Genomic DNA, 23596 nt, shown 5'->3' on the forward strand with positions numbered 1-23596 from the left:
TCACACAACTAATAAGTATCTGAGGCTGGATTTGAACTCAGGTCCTTCTGACTCCAGGCAAGCATATCCATCCACTGATATTTTCCTTCCATTCCATGTCCTTCCTAAAATATGGCATTCAATGCAACACAATGATCCAAATTGTAGCCTGATAAGTGGTATCATATCCCAGTTCGATCCACTGGAAAGTGATGGATTTGAAATCAAAGGATCTGGGTTTCAGTGCTACCCTTGTGACTTTGCGAAATTAGATAATTCAACCTCAATTTGATCCTCTGTGAAATGGGAGGATTGGGTGAGGTCCTCTTCCAGCAATAGATCCAGGAAGCTAAGATCATGTGACCCCAAGTTTTGGATATCATGTCTCTCTTAATGCAGCCTTAGGTGTGCAATGAGGTTTCTTAGTTTCCACATTACCCTTTGGACTCAACTAATAGTTGAATGTAGACAGTTTACTATCCCAAACTGAAGTCATGGCAGAGGAGAACGCTCAGCATCTGCCAGGAGGTGGGAAGGCCATTGAGTTAATGCCCACTACACCCTTCTCGCCAGAATGGCTGGGACCACAGGTCTCCTCTTTGGCCCACTAGGAGATGATGGCAGATGACCTTGCTTATAGGATCACAGATCTAATATTGGAATGAGCCTCAGAGGCCATGTAAGCCAACTTCCCCATCTTACTAAGGGGGAAAGAGGCTTAAGGGGGCCAAGTTGTTTGCCCAGGTAGGTATCAAAGTTTGGAGGTGCACCCAATTTTCTTTGGGTTTTACATTTTAATCTCCTTAAAAGTGAGGAGGTTCAAACACTTCTATTTGTTCTCTGAGTCAACATGACATGCAAGTAGTTCCTTAGAGATTAAAAAGAATCCTTGAGATGTTTTCTGAAGGGTCCACAAGGACCCAGTGAAGGTGGAAACTTCGGGGACATGGACCTGGATGGCTCTAATGTCACTCATTCATTTGGTAAAAGTTCATTAAAGGCCACCATGGACAATTCATTGAGCTAGGTGCTCAGGAGATGGGGACTGGGCCTACATGTGTGATTTCATTGGTGTGGGCAGGAGTTCCCTCCAGCAATGCAGGCAAGTCAGCTGAGAACATATTCAGGACCTAGCCAGTAGCTAGATTTGAACCCAGGTCTTTCTGAGTTCAAGGTTAGCTCTCTACCCACTCCATCCTATCCCTTGCTCAAAAGATGCAAAGAAAAATGTTGTGTGGTCCTTGCCTTAGCAGAAAAGTAAGGGTACTGTGCGTGTTCAGGGTGGAAGATAAGAGCCTTTTAAGTTTGGCCTAGGAAGTAATTGTAATTCAGCTTGCAGTGAGGAATCTGTTTTCAGCTCCCTGTTCACTGATATAGAATCTGAGTTAGACTTTTATGAGACCCCATTGCTGGGGAAAAATAAGGTATAAGCCACATTTCATTATACTAACTTTCTCACAATTAATAAACGCTGGCTGTTAATTTCTCATTTCAGAGCCCTTTGGCATTGCTGATTGGCACCACCCAGATAGGTATTACGGATTCTTTTTCTTCCTTTGCCAGGACAATCTGTCTACCCAGAAGCAAAGAACATGGAGGATTTTTCAGTAATGTGATCCATTTTAGAATCCCTTCCTCACTGTGCAGACCTAAAAAAATTGGGTGGGGGGGAACATTCCAAGTTTCAGACAACATGGCCAAAGTCCAACCTTAGAAAATGGCTGTGAATTTTAAATGAACACATTATTTTTGCTTACATTCTTGGGACACTTGCTTTGATGCCAAAAAAGAGCTCCCCATCACGAGGATGCTTTTATTTAGGGGCTGAATGATAAATTTTAGAGACTAGTAGAGGGGATAGGGAAGAATAACTTCTAAGGTGACTTCTAACTCTAGGTATCTTTGAGCCTATGAAATGATGACTGCTCATTTATTATAGACTCCTGGATGGAGGATATGATTTAAGGTGTGGAAATACAAGAATCCAACGATGAAAGGGACCCACAAATGTTTCCTTTTGGCACTGAAGTCATGAGATGAGATCTGGGGATCACCAAGCAAACTATTGGTGATCAGTTTACATGGAGTTCACTTATGAAAGATCATGATTCATGATCACAAGATGAGGAGGGGAAGCTAGGTGGCGCAGTGGATAGAGCACTGGCTCTGGAGTCAGGAGTACCTGAGTTCAAATCTGGCCTCAGACACTTAACACTTACTAGCTGTGTGACCCTGGGCAAATCACTTAACTCTAATTGCCTCACTAAAAACCAAACCAAACCAAACCAAACCAAACCAAACCAAACCAAACCACCAAGATGAGGAGAGAACAGGGGTCAAAATGTTGGTCATTGAAAGGAGAGGCCAACTTTTTAGAGCAGAATTGTTCTTCTCATTTTCATAATTCCATCTCAGAGTCTATTATTCTTGGGTTTGGAAGAGACCCATGTAGATTCACCCCTGCCTGGACAAGAATTCCCTCTACCCGACAAATCCAGCTCTTGTTGTATCCTCAATAAGGGGAAACCCACTCATTGGGATCCTTCTAATTGTTCAGAAAAATGTCTTCATATCTACTTGCTTTTTGCTCTAATTACTATACGTATAACTATTCAAACTGGAATACCTATCAGAATGCTTCCTCCATTAGATATATGTTCCTCGAAGTCAGAGATTATCTCTGCTTTTGTAATTTTATTCCAAGAACTTAGCTTGGCTCATAGTAGATACTTAACAAATATTAATTAATTAATTAATTAATTCATTCATCCATTCACTCATCCATCCATTCATTCATTCATGCATGCAATCATCTATTCATTGCTAAGTTTGTCTCTTTGTATCTTATACCCATTTTCCCGTTTACTATGTTCAGGAAGCTGAGTGTGTGGTCTAGTGGAAAGAACTCTGGTTCTGGAGACAAAAGAGTCCAAATCTTGTATCTGGCATTAAATCTTCTTGGGACTCAGTTTCCCCTAAAATAAGGGAGTTGGACTAAGTGATCTTTGAGGGCTCTTCTAGTACCAGACCTCTGATTCCATAGTTAATGTCCCCATGAGACAAAAAGCCCAGTCCTTTGCATGAGATAAACAGACTTTTATCAAAACCCAATAACACCAGGAATTGCAGACATTTCAGAGTATAAATGGGGGCTTGTAGTTCTTCGTTAGACATGGAAAGACCATAAAATAAAGAGCCTGTCTCTACAGACTCCATTTTAGGACTTTACATTCATGCCTCAAATGATAGAAATATTTAATCTGCCTGGCTCTTAAAGACTAACCCAGTTTTCCTGCCTAGATCTGAAACAACATACTCTCAAGTTAACTTGTTCTTTGCTTTGTTCCTTTTGGTTCCCACTCTTTCCCTTCTAGGTTTGACTCCATAGTTATAGTCACTACTGGGGAAGGACTATAGGGGTAAGAAGAAAACATATACACACACACACACACTCATGCACACACAAACAAACATGCCCCCATCATTTGTAGAAACATCACTGGAAACCTTCTGAATTTTACCCACCCTTCTCATTTAACCCATGAGAAATAGAGTTTCCATGGGGCCAAAGTCTATCATGAAGAGGGCCCTCATTGCCAAGTCATCCAAGCCCATCCTCTCTCTCCAGAGAGATTGTGCTACACAAGGTACTGCTGAATGGTTACTCATCTGATAGTGAGTGAATTTTCTGCTGTAAGGTGACCCCCCCCCCCATAGCAGGAGGAAATAAAGAACATGGTGGGGAATGCATGGAGAGAACAAAAACCAAACCAAAAGCTCAAAGTAAGAAATGGAATCAAATCCAATCAAAACACTCCTCAGCAAATAATGCAAGGTGATGGCCTCATGGTCCATCGCTGTTGTTTTTAAAAGAGGGAACACTGGCCACATTGATAACAAGAGCAGATTGGCAATATTTGGTGTTCCTGCTTCAGGAATAATAGAAACATACTGTGTATTCTTTGGACATCATCCAACCCCATGACTTGTCATTAACAAAATAGAATCTCCCACTGCAAATTTTACATCAGACAGTTAATCTGAGGTTACTCTGGGTAGGCATTCTGAGTGACAGTTCCCTCCTTCTCTTCTTTTCCAACCAACAAGGCAAATTAGATAGTGTGGGTAGAACAGCTGATGCCAGAAAAAATGGTAAGAGTGGGAAGGGGGCAAATGGATGGGAGTGGCAATTGAGCAGGAGTATGTAGGTGGCACAGCTGGACGACGGGCTGAGATGACATGGATTCAAAGACAATGGAAAGAAGCCAAGAATACTCCAGGCATTATAAGCTAGCCAATAAATTGGAAGTTTGGGGCTGGAGAAAGAATGAGGTCTAAGTACTGGAAAGGGTGAAGAGTCCTAATGAGAAAAGGAAAACATTGAGAAGACACAGTGATTCCATGGGAAATGAGAGCACATATGCAAGATGAAACAAGGCTCCCTACAATCTTTGCTTTGGAAAGAGGAAGGAGTAGACCAAGGGAAAGCCGGAACATCAACACTTGGGAAAACCATCCAGCTCTTTGCCTTTATCCCATCCATAGCACAAACAACATATATGATGGTGTTGGAAATGGGTTCATTTTTTTTTTAGCAAGCCTAGGATATGTCAATAACACTTAATGGCATAAAGAGGAAAGTGCTTAATTTTCAGAATGCCAAAGTTTCTACCCTCTATCCACAAAAGGATGAACAAATGACTTGAGAATGAATAAAAAAAAAATTTAAGAAGATTCCAGATATTTATATTTTTATCAGGGCACACTGTTGGAATTGTAATAAACATTTTTCTAAATGAAGAATGTTTAGGCAAGTGTTGCAGAAAATAAAATCTATATTATAGAACTTTTGGGGGCACTTGTACTATTTAACAAAATATTAGTAGTTTTACATGTAATAGGGTAAGAAGATTCCTGCAAAGTACAAGTGTTAGTTATAATTTTTTCTTGTATTTTTTTCTTAGGGGGTTATGAAGGTGTAGTGATTAAAACACTTTGCCTTCTTTGCTGAGAAGGAAGAGTCAGATGAGATTGGCAACACAACAGCAAGACAAATTCGATCAGAACCAAGGGGCCTCAGAAACTTTCAGTTAAAAAAGTAAGCCAGTCAAACCTACAGAGAGATGAAAAGAGGAGAGATTGGTTTTGTTTTTGTTTTTACCAACAGTAGGTGTCGTAGCTGCACTCAGGGAGTTGGTGGACGATATTGATGATGTGCTCTCTGCCCGGGCAAGGGGCGCGATTGGAGGAGGGCTCGAGGAATGTATGGGAGGGCTAAAAGGTCTGGACTGTAGGAAGAAGAAGAAGAAAAAGAAAAAAGACCAAAAGTTAAATTCACAGATCATGGTATTTCCCGTGAAATAGCATCCTATAATATAATTTACTGGATATTTCTATTTCTTTACATTTTGTACCTTGACCTCTCAACCTTTCAATAACAGTTAAATATATGACACAAAGCTAGAGTTGGAAGGGAGCTCAGTGGCCAGATATCCAGTCCAACCCAGACATAGCATCCTTGACAGGTGGTTTTCCCACCTTTACCTGAAGATGTTTAGGGATTGGGAGTGGCTAGGTTCATAGAGCTCAGGGCCTGGAGTCAGGAAGACTCATCTTCCTGAGTTAAAATCTGGCCTCAGACATTCACTAGAGGTGTGACCCTGGACAAGTCACTTCACCCAGCTTGCCTCAGTTTCCTCATCTGTTAAATGAGCTGGAGAAGGCAATGGCAAATCACTCCAATATCATTGTCAGGAAAATCCTGAATGGCATCACAAAGATGCAGATATGACTGAGAGGACTGAACAACAAGGGACTGGGGGCTTTGGGAAGCCTGAGAGGGGAACATCATTCCTATCTCCACATGTTTGAAGGGTTGTCACATGGAAGATGGTTTAGATTTATTTTGGTTGGCCCTAATGGGCAGAATGAGGAGTGATGGGTGGAAGTTTCAAAGAAGGGCAGATTGAAAGAAGGACCAACTAATAATTAGTGTTATCCAGAAATAGAATGGACTACTTCAGGAGGGAGTGGGTCTCTTTTCATTGAAGAGCTTGAAGCTGAGGGTGGACAGACACATTAAGGGTTTTGTACAGAGAGTCTGGGCTCAGGGGCTGGCTGAACTAGAAACCTGCTGGAGGGTCCTTTCAGTTCCAAGTTTCTGTGACATCCAGAAGTCCCTCCCTCCTTTGGAGACCTCTAATCTTTAGGGAGATTTTCTTTACCTTACTTAAGTCTATCTTTTACTACTTTTTGCCCTTGGGAGGCAAGTTAAACACAAGTGATCCTAAATGCCCTTAGACTAGGGGTTCATAACCTTTTGTGTGTGATAGATCTCATTGGGCAGCTAGGTCTTGTCATAGTATGCAGAAAGCTGGGCTTAGAGTCAAGAAGCTTCATCTTCCTGAGTTCAAATCCAGCCTCAGACACTTAGCAGCTGTGTGACCCTGGGCAAGTCACTACACCTCAGTTTCCCCATCTGTAAAAGGAGCTGGGAAAGAAAATGGCAAAGCACTCCAGTATCTCTGCTGAGAAAGCCCCAAATGGGGTCACCGAGGGTTGGACACAACTGAAATGACCCAACAACAAAACCATTATTCTATTAGAGTGAGGGCCCTTTTTCAGATAAGAGTTGAACTGACCGGTCTCTAGGGTTCTTTCCATCTCAGTTGGAATTGGAGATACTATGACTGTGATATATGATCAATGGAAAAAAGCTGCTGACACCCACATTTTGGCTCAATACCAGTAAAGTGTCCAATAATTAGAACTGTGTGTTCACTGCCTTCCAAGAAGCAGCATGGTCTACACTGTGAATGGAGCCCCAGCCTTGGAGTCGGGTAGACATTAGGACAAATATCACTCCAGACACTTGCTGTGTGACCCTGGGTAAGTCACTTATATAGCTCCTTTGATCCTCAGTTTCCCCAAAATGGGGTTAATAATAGCACCTAGCTCTTGGGGTTGTCGTGAAGAAAAAAATGAGCTAATATGTAGGTAAAAGCGCTTTGCAAACCTTAAAAAGCCACATGATTGTTGACTATTGTTATTATTTGCATGAAATAGTGAGTTCCCTTGTTTATGGGAAGTGCTCAAGCAGTGGCTGAAGAACTACTTGTCACTAATGTAGAAAGGATTCATGTTGCAGGTGAGATGGGACCAGATAATAACAACAACAGCAACAACAAGAACCGCCTCCACCACCTCCACCACCACCACCACCATCACCACCACCACCACTACTACTACTACTTACTATTACAACCACTATAGTTACTACTACTACTACTGTTACTACTATTACTACTACCACTACTACTGTTACTACTGTTACTACTACTACCACCACTACTACCTGTTACTACTACTACCAGTACTACTGTTACTACTGTTACTACTACTACCACCACTACTACCTGTTACTACTACTACCAGTACTACTGTTACTACTAACTGGCATTTATGTAGTTTATGTAGCTTTTTAAAGTTTGCAAAAAACTTTAAAAATATCTAATTTTATCCTCACAATAACCCTGGGAGGCAAGTGCTGTTGTTATTCTTATTTTGTAGTTGAGGAAACAGAGGCAGGCATAGGTAAAGGAGTTTACCCAAGGTTCCATAGCTAGTAAATATTTGAAGCAGGATTTGAATTCACACCTTCCTGACTCCAGGCCCAGTGCTCTGTCTCCTTTGGTGCCACCGAGTTGCCCTTTGAGCTGGTGTCCAGATCTAAGATTCTAGAAGTCTCATTAATTTTCCAAGGGAATAAAGTTTTGTATTAGATGATAATTAACTTCTAAAATGAATAATAGCATGCAGTATATTATAGCTATTCTCTAAGAATAAAATATTTTCAAAATACTCCTTTTCTTTTCAACTGAATTCAGTGGGCACCTATGAAACACCTTTCATGAGCACAGCATGTTCGGGTTCTAGACGATAAATAATGATAATAATAGCTAGCATTTATCTAGTGCCTACTCTGTGCCAGGCACTGTGCTAAGCACTTTACAATTATTGTCTCATTTGATCTTCACAACAACTCTTGGAGGTAGGTACTATTATCCCCATTTTACAGGTGAGGAAACCGAGGCAAACAGAGGTTAAGTGGCTTGCCCAGGATCATACAGCTAGTAAATGTCTGAGGTCACATTTGAACTCAGATCTTCCCAAATCCAGGCCTAGCAAATTGTGGTACCTAGCTGACTCCAGGTGAGGCTACAAAGATGAAAAAAAAAATGCTTAGTCTTCGTCCTGCAGGAGTTTATGATTTAGCATTTCCTTCTGGGGGCATCAGACAGATTCTCTAGGGCAGCAAAGTGGGCATGGAGGTGGCAGAGTAATCAGACTGGAATCAGAAAGAACTGGGTTCCAATTCTACTTTTTTCATTGATTAGCTGGAAGCTAATCTCTTCGGTTTTCTGAGCCTCAGTTTCCCCATCTGTTAAGTGGAAATCACAATAGGCAGACCAGCACCCACCTCACTGTTGGTGGTTGTTTTGTGGATCAAAAGAGATAATTTGTAGAAAACTTTGAATCTGCATGTAAACATTGCTCTTAATCAACTGCTGTGGTTCAAAGGACATGGGGGTGGAGGAACATTGTCAAAGAACATCACTTTTAACAGTACTGAGATGCAGGGGCTCTTCACCTGGTGGTGGTGGGTCTATGAACATGTGTGTGTGTGTGTGTGTGTGTGTGTGTGTGTGTGTGTGTGTGTGTGTGTGTCTAAATAGATTCTGATTAATTTCATTCTCGGAGAAGGAAGTGGCAAACCACTCCAAGATCTTAGTCAAGATAAGCCCCAATGGGGTCACCAAGAGTTGGAGATAACTGAACATGATTAAACAAGTTTCATCTCATAAGACTTGGTTCCTTCTGGGTCTTATTTTATGCATTTAAAATCTGATTTTGAGAAGGGGGCTATAGACTTCACCAGACTGTCCAACAGGGCACAAACAAGGCTAAGAACCCCTAGTGAAGAGGAACTGTGTCAGTGTACAAGAGCTGCCGACCATCTGTGGAGAAAACAGCCCTTTCCAATGATGTTTCATGGGACCTGAGATGTTTAAGGTATGAGCGAACTTAGAGACCAGCCAGTGCAAGTCTTTGATTTGACAGATAAGGAAACTCTCCCTCCCTCCCTCTCTCTGTCTCTCTCTGTGTATACACACACACACACACACACACACACACACACACACACACACACACATACAATTATATACATATATAGTTCTAAATATGTACATACTCACACATATAAATATACATACTTATTTCTAAACACATGTACACACATATATAAATTCACACAACACAAACACACACACTCACATATATTTAAAACTCTAACTCTGTGATGCCTGAGCTGAGTCTAGAGGGAAATTGATTTTAAGAGGCAGCGATAACAATTTGTTGCTGTTGAGTCATTTCAGTCGCGCCCAACGTTTTGTGTCCCCATTTGGGGTTCTCTTGGCACAGACACTGGAGGGATTTTCCATTTCCTTCTCCAGCTCATTTTATAGATGAGGAAACTGAGGCAAACAGGGTGAAATGACTTGCCCAGGGTCACACAGCTAGTAAGTGTCTGAGGCTGGATTTGAACTCATAGAGATCAGCCTTTCTGATTCCCAGCTCAGTGCCCTATCCACTGTGCCCTCTAGCTGCCCACTAATAATATTAGTAGTTGACATTTATCGAGCACATTGAGGTTTGCAAGACACTTGACATACATCATTACATTTGATCCTAACAGCATCCCTGTGAAGCAGCTTCGGGTATCAGCCCCATTTTCCGTATGTAGAAACTGAGGCTGAGAGTAAGGTAAGTGATTTCACACATCTAGTGTGAGCATCTGAGGCAGACTTTCTTTACTGCCTTCACCTCTGCTCCCCACATCCTGCTGCCTCCATCTCTCCCAGGGTCTTGGGGCTATGTCACTGTAAAAATATAATTAATGGTCTGAATAGAATTCCAGAATCCCTTTCCTAAGTCACCTCCCTTGCTGAGCCCCACCAGCTACTCCTCTGATGGAGACAAACAAAAGATTAAGAAAGAGAAGAAGGAGGTTGGCACGTACCACGTCTCCCACCCCGGGCTTCCCGGGAGGCAGCTTGGGCCTAGATGGAGGCCGAGGAGGAGGAGGCGGTGGTGTGGTCCCGCTGCTGCCGTGGGCCGATGGGGTGGCAGGCCGGGCCGGGGATGATGCTCCTAAAAACAAGCAGGCATCTTCAGGTTGGGCAGCATGTCCCCGCCTCCCCCCCAACAAGCAGCTGAGCATCCTCCTTTCATGCAGGGTCCCCCCCCAACATCCCCAAGGCAGCCAGAGCCCACAGGCTACTCGTCACATAAGCAGAGCACGACACCAGACACCAAACTACATCACGGGCGTGTTTTTAAGGCAAAAATCACATGGTTGAATTATGGTTGATGGCTAATGGAGAAGCTCAGCACCCTCTGCCAGAACGGGGCATGAGGAAGACTAAGTCTCAGTGTTCTCATCTGTCAAATGGGCATGATTCCAGCACCTACCTCACAGAGCTCTAATGAGAGAGAATGGGATAGAAAATGCCTTGCCAACCAACCGTGTGCAGGGCAATTCCTCCTGTGCTTTCTCTTCAGACAGAATAGCATTTGTTATCATTCTTTTGCTGGAGTCTACACGGCCTTTCGCCTTTTGGTCACATCTACAGGCCAAGCATGCTCAGATAGTTGTCATCATCTCCCCTCTGCTTTCATTGACCTCATCAAGGAGGGGTCTTCCCTCCAGTGACAACATCCCCCATATGCTGGGGGTCCAGGGTTCTTGAGCAGTTGCCAGGATGGAGAAAATCCTCACCGTGGGCCTTGGTGAGGCCTTTCTGGACCTAGCTGGGCTGGCCTCAGGATAGGAGATACTGATCATTGCCCCATGTGTATTTTAGACCTCTCACCCAGCCTGGCACCTGCTAGAACTTAGGATGTTCTGGGGCTTTGAAGAGCCATGACCATGTTCATGCACAAGGTTGGACTGATTCCGAGGCTAGCTGGCTGTCCACTGCGCTCTGCAACCTTTCTTCATGATAATATCGATTTAGAGCTGGGCTTCCGAACCGTCTTCACTCCCTGTCCTTCTTGCCTCTCCAGAAACCTTCCCACATCCCTTCCCCAACCCCCTTCAACCAAACAAAAGAAAACATATTCCAGCAATGCTAGACCTGACCATGAAAGTCACTTAAGGAATTAAAGGGCTCAGAAAGTTTTTCTTCTCCAAAGGAACATTAAAAATTGCCTGACGTCATTGATTGGAAATTGATGTGGAACGCTGGGGATATTTCTATAGGATACTGTAGTTATTATTTACTGAACTCTCCCTGTCTCCCCGACAAGGTTCTCCTATGCTTCGAGCACAGGTGTAGCCCCAGATTGAGACGACTGACTGATTGATTGCAAAGTCAGTCCATCAGAGAAGCCATCAATCAACTGGCATCTTCCTCTTCTGAAAGAGTCCTGCCCTAATTGGATTTACCTTTGAGGATGAGAAGGAGAATTCAATTAGGAAACAGGGAAGGCAGATGACCAGTCAGAGAAGTACCCAGACACACACTTGGATTTGGGTAGTTGGGGATTCCAAGTATTTTAAGTCCCACCCCAGGCAGCAGTGTGTTGGAGCCAGCTGATATAGGCTCCAGAGAGCTGATTGTTAAATTTGCAGTGAGAGCATTTACACCTCTGAAACTGACAAATGTTACAAACCAGGATTTGACTTATTGTCTTGTTGATTGTCTAGTCTAGAAAATGTTGATTAAAAGCTGATTAAATGCAAAAGTGTATTGACCATATCCTCCCCTCCAGAGCTGATTGTTAAACATTTACCAGCACACTCTCAGAGGTTATCCTAAAGGCTCACCTAACAATCTGACAATGATGAATTATCTTAAACCATTCCTGTGGTTCAGAGATATTCCCTTTTCCAGTTACAAATATCCTGGAATTTCCTAGCTTTAGTTGGGATAGTAAGCATGAAGCCATCCTGAGAGAAATATGACAAAATATTGTTTAGCATAGCCGAGAGCTGGACTTGTAATTAGAAAAATCTGAGTTCAAATCTTATCTTAGATACTGTGTGATCCTGGGCAAGTCACTTAACCTTTAGCTTCTTCATCTGTAAAATGGGGAAGGAGTTGAACTCAGTGACCTCTAAAGGTTCTTCATAACTCCAAACTTAGAAGCCTATGACCTTCTCTTCTTTTCAGTTTTCTTTCTTTCTTTCTTTTTTCTTTATTTTTTGGTGAGGCAATTGGGGTTAAGTGACTTGCCCAAGGTCACACAGCTAGTAAGCGTTACGTGTCTGAATCCGGATTTGAACTCAGGTCCTCCTAACTCCAGGGCCAGTGCTCTATCTATTGAGCCACCTAGCTGCCCCCTTTTCAGTTTTTTTAACTGTAAAATGAAGATATTAATCGTGCCTACCTCCCAGGATTGTTGTAAGGATGAAATACCTAAAACATATATGTATGAATTTATAAAAATGTATAATACATGCAAAAATGTATAATGCACCCATATGCACATGTACATATTTGATCCTCATGACAATCCATGTCCATGCCCCTATTTATATACACACAGTGCTTTGTCAGCTCTAAAGCCTCATATAAGTGGTTGGGATTTTTTTTCTTGATTATTAGTGCTGGGAGCCCCCAGTGAGTGACTTCCTCAACAATAGAGATCTCTCCCTTCTTAGCAGCTTCTGGTTAGAGACAGTTGTCTAGAGTACCAAGGGGTTAATTTCCAGGGTCATACACTGAGACATGTTCTAGGGCCACAGAAGAAGACGGCCCTATAGAAGTCATCAAGTCCAGCTCCCTCATTTTACATATGAGAGGCTGGGGGCTTTCCCAGGCTCACACGGCCAATAAGAGCATGATGGATTTGGATTCAAGTCTTCCTGACTCCAAATACAATGCTTTGTTATATCCTGCTGCATATTTGTAAATTCTTTGTCTTCTTATCAATTATTATTATTCCATGATGGTAATATCAAACTATCTTATAATAGTAATAAGAGTCTTAACTAGGAGTTTCTAGGCTTGAGAGAAGACCAACAAACCAGACTAGGGCAGTTGGCTTGTTATGCCAGGGGGTGGGACACTCCCTGTGGTGGAAGAGGAAAAGACCCTCCCCAGGGAGAATTCTTTATTTATCCCAGTTCCAGTCCGGCAATTTCCTAATTTAACTGCACTAAGCTCTCTTGTCCCTACACCCCTGTGGCTCCTCTCAGTTCATCCCCTCTAAATGGAGTATCCTGGGGCACAGCACTGATTGCTTGGTCCTAATTATGGCTCTGCCTGTGAGAAATTTCACGGAAAACTGTTTCCATGAGATTCCTAAACCACTTCGTCATTGCCCAGATTTGAAGGCTAAGAAAAATATTCTGAAAGTAAACTCCCAAATCCCTTGTGATATAGATGATCTCTATAATATCTATCTCTAGCTCTTGATAGAATGAAATCTCCCTGAGGGCAGGAGTTGCTTCATTCTTGACAATTTGTCAGGCTAGAGGCTGTTGACACAAAGTCAAGAGAGATCTACACCAGGGAATCTGGGGTAACAGAAACTTCTTGTGTAGAAGCTCCCCCCACAGATACGAACCAGTGAATCATCTGTACTTTGGCAACCTGGACAACCTCCAAGATTTGCTCAATAGATCTGGGGTCCATCAATAGCAATGACTGCAGGTGTGTCTCACCACTTCTGGTCTGAGTCACCCTCTTTTCCAGCTCTCTCTATCCTGCATGTCTTTATCTCCAGCCAATGCCTGAAAATTCTGGTCAGATTTTCCGAGTATATTTGCCAATGCCTGATGCAAAGTTGTCCTTGGCTTTTACATTAATTGTTTGATCTGACGCAGCAAATGTTTTCAGCTGACAGTCAACAGACAAAGACAAGGGTTGAATAAACAGCAAAGTATTTGTCAGGAGGTGTCATAATTGGGTATTTTTCTTTCTTTCTCTTCTGTTTTTATAGAACGAAAGGGCGTTCATCTGTGCATTCTCTCGCTTTTAAGAAATGGTACTCCAAAACCATGCCAGAAAAAAGGAGTTCAATTATATGCCCTTTTCTCAAATGCTCCCCAGATAATGACATTTTAAAATGCATCTCAGTAAATCCCGGTGGAACACTGAAAGCTGGTTCTCAATGAGAAGGCTTGTTTGTCGGCTGGATGCCAACACAACCATTGAAAAGTAAAAACACAAGCACACAGTTTGACTGATCCTGAATCCCATTCTCTCTTCATTCCTTCATACTTAGCTGACCTACTATTTTACTATTGGGGGAAACATAGAATGAGGCTATTAATTGGAATCAGGAAGACCCAAGTTCAAGTCCCCTACTCCTTCACCCAAACACTTCTATGCTATATGACTCCGATTAAATCACTTAACCTCTCTGTTCCTTCAGTTCCCTCAGGTTGTTATGAGATTCAGAAGACATGATGCATATAAAACAGTACCTCCCCAAAGTAAGAAATTATATTAATTAGTAAGATAAAGTACTCCCCCCAAATTCAGATATTAAGATATTAATAAAAAAGAATAAGGTTATTAAGGAATTATTTTAGGAGCAGTAGGAAACTCCATGGAGAAGATGGAATCTGCACTTCTAGAAGGAATACCCCAATCGGTGGGCTCATAGATCCCTTTGTGTATTTGAGAGTCAATTTCTAGACCAGGGCTTTTCTTGTGGAGCCAGAGAAGGCTCAGGTACTGCAGGGAATATTTCACAAGGGTACTCTCCTCTCTTTGGTAGGACAGTGGCAGGACAGATAGTAATATGATAGCTGGGGGTGGGGGGCGAGTTGGAAGGGATGGAAGGATGGTCTGGGGCCAGCAAGATATGAGGGGTTGGGAGAATTTGCATTCGTTCCTCTGCTCATTCCCACCTTGCATGCACCAGAGAGTCAGGATCATTGCTTCTAGAAAGGGCATGTGGACCAGCTGTGCTATGGCACTATTCCCATTCCTAGGACTTCACTGGCTACCACTGCCCACTAGGGGTTGTCTTTCTCTATTACAGTATAAGTTCTCTGAGGGGAGGGACTGTTACTTTTGCATTTGGATCACTGGTATTCAGCACAAGGCTTGACACACAGCCCTTAAATGCTTTTTACTCATCCAAATGGAATTAGAATTTGCATTTTCCTTTGAAATTCCTGCTTTTTAAATTTTAATTCTTCCTGAGGGTATTATTTCTGTGTCTGGTTCCTTCCTCATCTTCTACCTTCCCCCTGCAGTGGTACCTTCACTACCAAGAATCTTCCCAGAAAGTAACCAGGACAGTCTTCATACTTGATTAAAATTTTGTGATTATTTTATGATATGAATGAAGGTCTGAGGCTTTCAATAGGCTTGGAAACATCCCTGTTCTAGCTGGCATGTAGCTCTTTAAATCATACCAAAGCCCGAGATCTCAATCCTTATCTCCACAGGAATCCCTGAGAATCCCATGCCCACTGATGGCAGCCAGTTAGCCATTCCACTGATGGATAGCCAAGATAATCAGGGATGGTTCTGATGAAGACTAGCTGAGGAGAAAGGTGGGGATGAAACACTTTACACCCTGAGGATGTATTGCAGTTTTCCTGTTGACAAGTTGTCATATTCCCAGATTTCTTTCCCCACTGAGTGTCAGCATTTGTTGAGGACTGTCCTGGGTAGTTGCTTGAGATAGAAGGAAGGAGGCTCAAAGCAAGCACTTAAAAAATTTAGCCACTAGCTTCATAAGATTGATTAACTTCTCTGAGCCTCAGTTTCCTCATTTGTAAAATGGGGATGCCAATGCTTAACTTGCCTACTTCAAAGGGTTGTGATGAGCAAAGTTCTTTGACAACTTTAAAGAATTATAATAATTGTGAGTTAGTCTTATCAATAATAACCATTGTTAAGAACTGTTGTTAAGAATGGAAGGGACACTAATTGGTGTTAATAATAACAGCAGTAATATATCTACGTGACTCTCCTGGTCAAATGTAAGTTCCCTGAAGTCAGAGTCTGTTTCAGTTTTGTCTTTTGTAATATTTGCTCCCTGTCAGGCACAGAAGTAGGCACCTGATAAATGCCTATCCATGAATTGACTCTTAAGAATTGGATGATTAAAGATAAATGGCTTCATTAGTGAGGGTACTTACTCCAACCACCTTTGTGTCTATTCTCTAGCACAGTGTCTTCATGAGTTTTTCATGTAAAAGGCATTTTATTGCCTTGTGGCTATGCCTGGTAATAAGTCTCTCTGTATTTAACTAGGAAGGTCCTTGAAGACGGGTCCATGGTCTGTCATCAGGTCATAGAATCTAGAGCTAGAAAGAGCTTTTCAATGTCACTAAGTCCACCCCCTTCATTTTTCAGATGAGGAAACTGAGACAGAGAGTTTAGAGGTCTGCACTGACAGTATATATGTAAGGTAGAATTTGAACCCACATCATCCTGATTTCAGGCCGAGCATGCTATCCACCATGCTATGCTGCCTTTCTTTCTCTCTCTATTTTTTTTTTTGGTAAGGCAATTGGGGTTAAGTGACTTGCCCAGGGTCACACAGCTAGTAAGTGTTAAGTGTCTGAAGTCGGATTTGAACTCAGGTACTCCTGAATCCAGGGCTGGTGCTTTATCTACTGCGCCACCTAGCTGCCCCACCTTTCTCTTCTATTTACAGCTTTTCTATCTAGGTAGAACCTGCTAATCAATCAATAAGTATTTATACAGAACCTGCTATGTGCTAGGCACTGTGCTAGGCAATTGAGGATACAAAAATACAGAATGAAATAATCCTTCCTGACCTTAAACTTGGCTTGTATGACCTTCAAGAACCTAGCTTCTCTTTCCCATCCCCATAATACCAAGGTAGGACTGCAGTCAATGATAATAATATTAACAAGTTCTCCTGGGAAAAGTCTTATCTATCCAGAAGGCCCTTATGAAGGGTTTCCTTTTCTAGATCCAACAGTGCTCTCTACATTTGCACATCCCTGTCACCTTCCTGCAGAGCTAGGCAAGATGAAATAAAAATAAACATAATGACATTTGATTAATTGTTGTTGGAAAAATACGTGCATCTGTATGTGCCTGTGTGTGTAAAATCCAACGTACCCTATCATATTGCCCTAATGTTGGGCAACGTGACTCTCAATCTTTAAACATGAGGTTGTATCCTGTTGTTCTAATTCAAAATTTACATTTCTGCCAGCTCAATGTATGTTGCATCAATAAAAGATTAAGGAGCAAATAAACTGGGACTTAATTAAGGGGATAATGGAGAAAAGTTTTATTTATTCATGGGCTTCATGGGCACTGCTCGATATCTCACTTAGCAACTCGTCCCCTAATAGCACCAGAGTGGGGCTTTTTTATACAGCTCAATGATTAAGAATCAATATTTTTAATGGTAACGGTTTTTCAGATAAAAATATAAAGGGAAGGCTGGATTTAAAATCTCTTCCATAGAATGAAGGCCAAAGCTCCACCTTTGCCCCATCCCAGGCAACATCAGAAGGTTGGCGTGTTTCTCACACCTTGGTAGGCTCATGGCAGGAACATCTGAAGAGCCCCTCTAGGGGACTGAGTCTGACCTTGCACAGTGCTCTAGGGATGCATTAAACAAAACCTGGCTTTACCATTTATATACTCAGGAATTTGTTCTATGCTTTAAACTGAGTTGGCCAACCTGTGGCCCTCAGGTCACAACAGGTTCTTCAAAGTTGTGATGTAGTCACTTAGGCAAGTGGGCAGCTATGTAGAGTAGTAGGTAGAATTTTGGATTTGTCGTCACCAAGACCTGAATTTGCATACTGCCTCAGATACTCGTTCTATGACCCTGGGCAAATGACTTGTACTTTTCAGCCTCAGTTTCATTATGTGTAAAATGGAAATCATTAATAGCTTTTAGTTCACAGAGTTATGAAGATCCAATGAGGTAATGGAATTAAAGCACTTATAAATAGATACAAATACAAGATATTGTAAGGAACCTGAACTTAAAGCTCTTTGCAAGAGGTAGTTGTTTATTATTATTAGGGAAATGCAACAAGTCCTGCTATTTCTAATGGCATTGAGAATATGATAAAGTGCTATTGTCATCTTGAAAGAATTAAAATTAGTGTGGTATAGAGATACTCCATAGTGCTCTTACTAGGATCCTATTCACTTAAAAAAAGAGTCCCATTTTGGGGTGGACTTTGTTGAGGAAAATGGAATTCCAGTTCCTTTCTCTGTTCATCCTGGATACCTCTGCTTTCTGATCTCTCAATCCCAGAATCTCAGAGATGGGCAAGGATCTCAGAACTTGACTCCTTCAACTCATGCCCGAACTTCTAAGACCCTCTTTTATCCCACCATCCCCATAACAAGTGGTCATCCAATCTCTACTTGAAGAACTAGAATGAGAGCCCACCCATCACCTCTCAATGTACCCCCTTCTCATCTATCATTCCTTATATCAAGCCAAGATGTTCTTCTCTGAATTTTCACCCTTTTTTGCTCCTATGGTTGTCTTCTTCTACAGGAAAGATGAGTTTGCAAGCAGAAAGATACTAAAAGATTCACTATGAAAAGAAGCTGAAACAGTCATTGAAATGTTAGAGTTTAAGTGGATGGACCACACTACTCACCCCCAGCTCCCAACTTCCCTGGGGCTTAAAAACTTAAGACACCTGATAAGTTTTTTGGAACACACTGCAAAAGATGACAAACCATGCCATCTTCTGTGAGGGAGTGCTCCCACACAGAACCAAGCAATATTGAACACTCATGCGTGCACACACGCCACAAAATGGCCCATGGAGGCCAGCTAGCCAAGCTCAAGCAGCGATGGAATGGGGTAGGTGGAAAATATGCCTCAGAAAAAAATCTGTTCTCTCCAGAACAAGCACAACAAATCTTTCTGTTTTTTCTTGTTTGGGAACCACAAGCAATTTTCTTTTAATTCAAATAATCACAATTTACCCTAGATCCAATCCAATACCAGATTTTGCATGGGAGTCTCAAAGGTTACATACTCATTGAACTTTCTTCCCCTGTGTCATATACTTTTATATGACTTTTATATACTTTTATCACTGCTTGTGATATAGTCAGAGAATATCTTTATTTTTTTGGAAGGGGGTAGTTTGAAAAGTAAAGGCATTTAAATAAGTCATCTGTCCTATCCCCATTCCTTGCAATTTTCCCTTAAAAATTTTCCTTCTTGGTTCAGGAAAATACAAGAGGAATGAGCATCGAAAGACCCTGGGTTTTGAGTCCCAAGTCTACCATTGACTAGCTGTCTGACCAAGGACAAGTCTCTTGACTTCTCGGTCTCAGTTTCTAGCTCTGTCAAATGGGGTGAAGTTCCTAAAATTGTTACCTCAAGGGGTGTTGGTGAGGACCAAGCATGAGAATGCATGCAATAGCTTTTGTGGCCATAAAGCATTACGTAAATGGGAATTGACAGCAACAATAGGAATGACACTATTAAGAAACATCTAGATCCCTACGGGGTCTGTCAAGGAAATCATCCATTTGTCAGTGAGTCACTGCTCCCACTGATCATGGTAGCCTTCCTTGATGTTTCTTGGGATGCAGTTGGGGACATCATAGCCTTTCTCAGAAAAGGCACACCCTCTATGATGGTAGATCTCCAATTAGGATAGGATTGAGAGAATGGGCATATTTAGAAATTTGACTCAGACCATGATAGAGGGCACTCAATATGGTCACATCACTGGGGCACAGTACAACCCGCCCCCCCAAAAGAAAAAAAGTCTGATGCTCCAAAGATATCCAGTGGATGCTAACAGGGTCTTGCTAAAAAGGCAGGCATAGCAGCTCACCAGCACATGGAGCGCACGCGCACACAGTCAGACAAACATACCGCTGGCGGTTCCCATCCCACTGCCTGAGCTGGGTCCGGGTGACGATACCACGGTCCGGTAGGTGGGTGGCGGAGGGGGAGGTGGAGTGGCTCTCTGGCCCAACCCAAAATCTTTAGGAGATGCGACTGTTTCTAAGTTATCCTCTTTCCCGAGGGTCTGCTCAGAAAACTTCTTCTGAACCTCTTCTAAATCAAGAGGTGATGGAATGCTGCGTGGAGGGTCAACAGCTGGGGAGTCAGCTGGGTTTTCTGACGCCAGTGGTGGGGAGCCCACCTTTTCCCTTGAAGTCAACTCTGGAGTGACCCGTTCCGGGGATGCATCAGAAAAATTGACCCACTTTTCTTCCGTGTTAACGACCACAGACTTGGGGGACAAAACTGGGCCAAAAATGCTGTCCAAGTCACTGATGGATGGTAGTTTGTCACCTTTGACCTCGGGTGTGGTCTGCTCACTGCCTGTGGTCAAAGGAGTTGGTTTAAAACTTTAACATTGCGTTTCACCACTATCGCCTACATGGGGAAGGTGGGGACATTACCTATGCCCTGGGAGACAGAAGCTGGGGCCACATTTTCTTGAGCACAACCTTTTTTTAGTGGGGTATGGACAAGCCTTGTGATTTCATCAGTATGGGCCACTCCTAAAGACACAGACTGGAAAAGTTACATGACCTGTCCAGGGTCACATAGCCAAGAGGTATCAGGGGCCAGGTTTGAGCCAGGATCTTCCCGACTTTTGAGGCAGCGACACACAAGAGGGTGTATTTTATGTTCCTCACTAAGTGTTCAAGATGGAGGTGGGTGGGGTTGGGGAGGGGAAGGTTCTTGCCTCTTGTTCCCTGGATGCCCTATTTCCCTGAGATATCTATAACAAAGCACAGGAAAAGCCCCCTTGTTCACAAGGACCGTCCACACCTTTCCTCCTTTAGAGTAGAAAGTGTGTCTGTACTTCATTGGATCATGACCAGTGACTACTGGGAAGTCATCATTGTTAGGTCTGGAGATAACATTACTCACACTAGATAGAACTGCATAGATTGAAGGGGAACCCGTCCCACAGGAGGGGACTTGGCCCACATGACTGGTAGAAATGTGTGTGTCGTAAGGAGAATGTGTACTAGGAATAGAATGCTCATTGGCTTTCCTGACACTTAGAGCTGTGTGACCCTGTGCAAGTCACCTAACCTCTGCCTTAGTTTTCTCATCTATAAAAGGGGGATACAATAATAGCACCTACCTGAAAGGGTTTTTGTGGGGCTCAAATGAAATCATCTATCTTTGTAACATTTCAGAAAATTTAAAGTGCTATGCAAATCTTATTTATTTTTAATTTTAAAATATTTATTATTTTTACTGCCTAGGTCACCTCAGGCAGCCCACACATTCTCTCTCTGGCTTCAGTTTCTTCATCTCTAAAATGTAGGGGTTGATCAGAAGATCTTTGAGGTCCCTCCCACCTCTAAGGCCAGAATCTTATGACATCAGCTCCTAAACTGAACCTACGGCGACAGTCTGCAAATTGATTCTTTTTTTTTTTTTTTTTGTGGGGCAATGGGGGTTAAGTTACTTGCCCAGGGTCACACAGCTAGTAAGTGTCAAGTGTCTGAGGCCGGATTTGAACTCAGGTCCTCCTGAATCCAGGGCCAGTGCTTTATCCACTGCAAATTTATTCTAACACCTCATGTTGAAAGGTGGGCCACATGTCATCTCATGCTAGCATCTCTTCTACTCAGTTATTTAATCTCTTCTACTCAGTTATTTAAAAATCTGAAGCCTAATTAACTGTGATCCCTAGACATGAACTCCACAGCAAGTCCCAAGTTCACTCAAAGGGGGTATTGACACATTCATGTAAATGGCTGGGATTGGCAGGGCTGATATTGAAAACATTTTCCAGGCCCAGAGATATTAGTCCAGTACTATGCCTTAGATGGGAAACACTGCACCTATTGATGAAGCAAAAACTCAAGAATCATTTACTATTTATCTACCTCTGCAAGTCTAACCTGCGTCCAGGGACCAAATGGAGCTATGAAAAGCCAAGGGGGGTGGTATCCTCACGGTTTTATTTGAAATTTGGGCTTCCATCCATCCCTCTTGGCTTTATTTTCTTACTTATTTCTTTATTGATTCATCTATTTATTTAATTTATTTCTGTATCTATTCCTCTAACACAGTAACAAAATAAAACTCCAATACCCCTTACTCCTTCCTTGAGAAGTCAATAGCAACAGTTTTCTCAGAACTTTGGTCTTATTTTTAAATGACAAAGCCAAAGTCCATTTGATATTGTGAGTGCATGACTAGGGTTGGTTAATGAGCCACAGATGGTCACAGATGGACCATGGCAAAAAGGGAGGTCTATTTCTTAGGTATTCTCCAGCTCTGGAACCCTAGATCCCGGCAGCCATTTAGAAAGGTAGAGAGAATACTAGATTTGGGCTCAGAGGGCCTGGAACCCAACTCTAGCTCTTCTGCTTACTCAATGTGTGACTCCTCTGGGACTCAGTCTCCTCCTCTGTAAAATTAGGGGGCTAGTCTGGCTGACCTCAAGCTCCAGACAGCTTTAAATGGAATGACTCTTCCAAAGCTTGCAATGCTTTGGATAAAGAGACAACAATCCTTGACATTTATATTCTGTCTCCTGGACACTTATTGACACTTAAGTGTGAGGATTTTAGGAAGTGGGGAGGGAGGGAAAAAGAGAAGAGAAAGGATTGGGTTTGTAAAACCTTTCTTTTAATAAACACAAGGAAATAGGCGGTCAGTCAGGGAGCCGAGCACAGACTGGATTCATCGCTCCCATTGTTAAATGGTCTGCTCTTTAGTTGGTAGAGTCTCTGGGCTGCACAGACTGCCCCAGATGAGACTGCACTGGAGTGAGGAAGCTGACAGAGGATTCCAAACAACCATGAGCAGCAGCAAATTAGGAGTCTGATCCGCTGAAGCCCAGGAGATGTTTCATGGATACACAGCACTGATTGAAGTAGGTGAGATACATGGATCTGTGTGGGCCATGGGAATCACAAGGCCTCCAAGCCTTCCCTACTCTGGGCATGTTTCAGTTGCCTCTGATCTTCTGACCTTGGCATACTAAGTATTTCAAAAACTACTGGAGAAAAAAAAATCTTTGACCATGCACATTTCATGAGAGCTAAGCTATGCCCAGAGCACATCCCAGCTCCGTCTGCACAGGACGGGTTGAAGTCTGCCACCGGTCTTCCCGGCTTTTGAAAAATGAGAACAAAGCCTGGGTCTTAGACCTCATGAAATTTTAAATACCAACACGGAAACAAAGGAAGCTGGGCATGGAATTAAAATGTTGCCCCCCTCCCTTTTTTAAACTAAGATTTTTTTTGAAGCATTATCAGAGAAAGAATCTCTTCTCTCTTTCAAACAGCTTAATGATAACAAAAACAAAGAAAAGGGAGAATGTTAATTTTTTAAGCATATATAATATCCAGTAGAGAGGAAAAGCCAAGCATAAAGTTCAATTTCATATGGACAAAATACACATTCATCCTTCTCAAACCCTAGAAATCCTGAACAGACACCCAGAAAACATCTGCTTATTTCTTAAAGAGCCAGTGCCCTTAATTACTCTATTCCCAAATGAGAAGAAGTATCTCTTTTCAATTTACCTGGTCCCACTGTTAAAGGAGAGCCAGTGCGGGGCGGGGTCGCTGGTACATTTTTAGGAGGCAAAGGTGGAGGTGCTGTGAAGAGAGGAGAAGCT

The 23596-nt window shown here is 42.5% G+C and overlaps 1 protein-coding gene across 15 annotated transcripts in view; it reads right to left on the minus strand.

Annotated features, from left to right (window-relative positions):
• SGIP1 (SH3GL interacting endocytic adaptor 1) overlaps nt 1–23596 on the minus strand; it is a 236040-nt gene that overhangs the window by 49130 nt on the left and 163314 nt on the right. For all 15 annotated transcript variants that reach the window (XM_043963548.1, XM_043963549.1, XM_043963564.1 and 12 more), the window contains 4 exons: nt 23502–23576; nt 19864–20319; nt 10061–10191; nt 5141–5267 (listed from right to left, as the gene is read on the minus strand). In XM_043963548.1, coding sequence (XP_043819483.1) covers nt 5141–5267; nt 10061–10191; nt 19864–20319; nt 23502–23576 — 789 coding nt within the window. The remainder of the gene's footprint in view (nt 1–5140; nt 5268–10060; nt 10192–19863; nt 20320–23501; nt 23577–23596) is intronic.

This window comes from Dromiciops gliroides, chromosome 4, assembly GCF_019393635.1.
Source record: "Dromiciops gliroides isolate mDroGli1 chromosome 4, mDroGli1.pri, whole genome shotgun sequence".
Classification (NCBI taxonomy): Eukaryota; Metazoa; Chordata; class Mammalia; order Microbiotheria; family Microbiotheriidae; genus Dromiciops; species Dromiciops gliroides.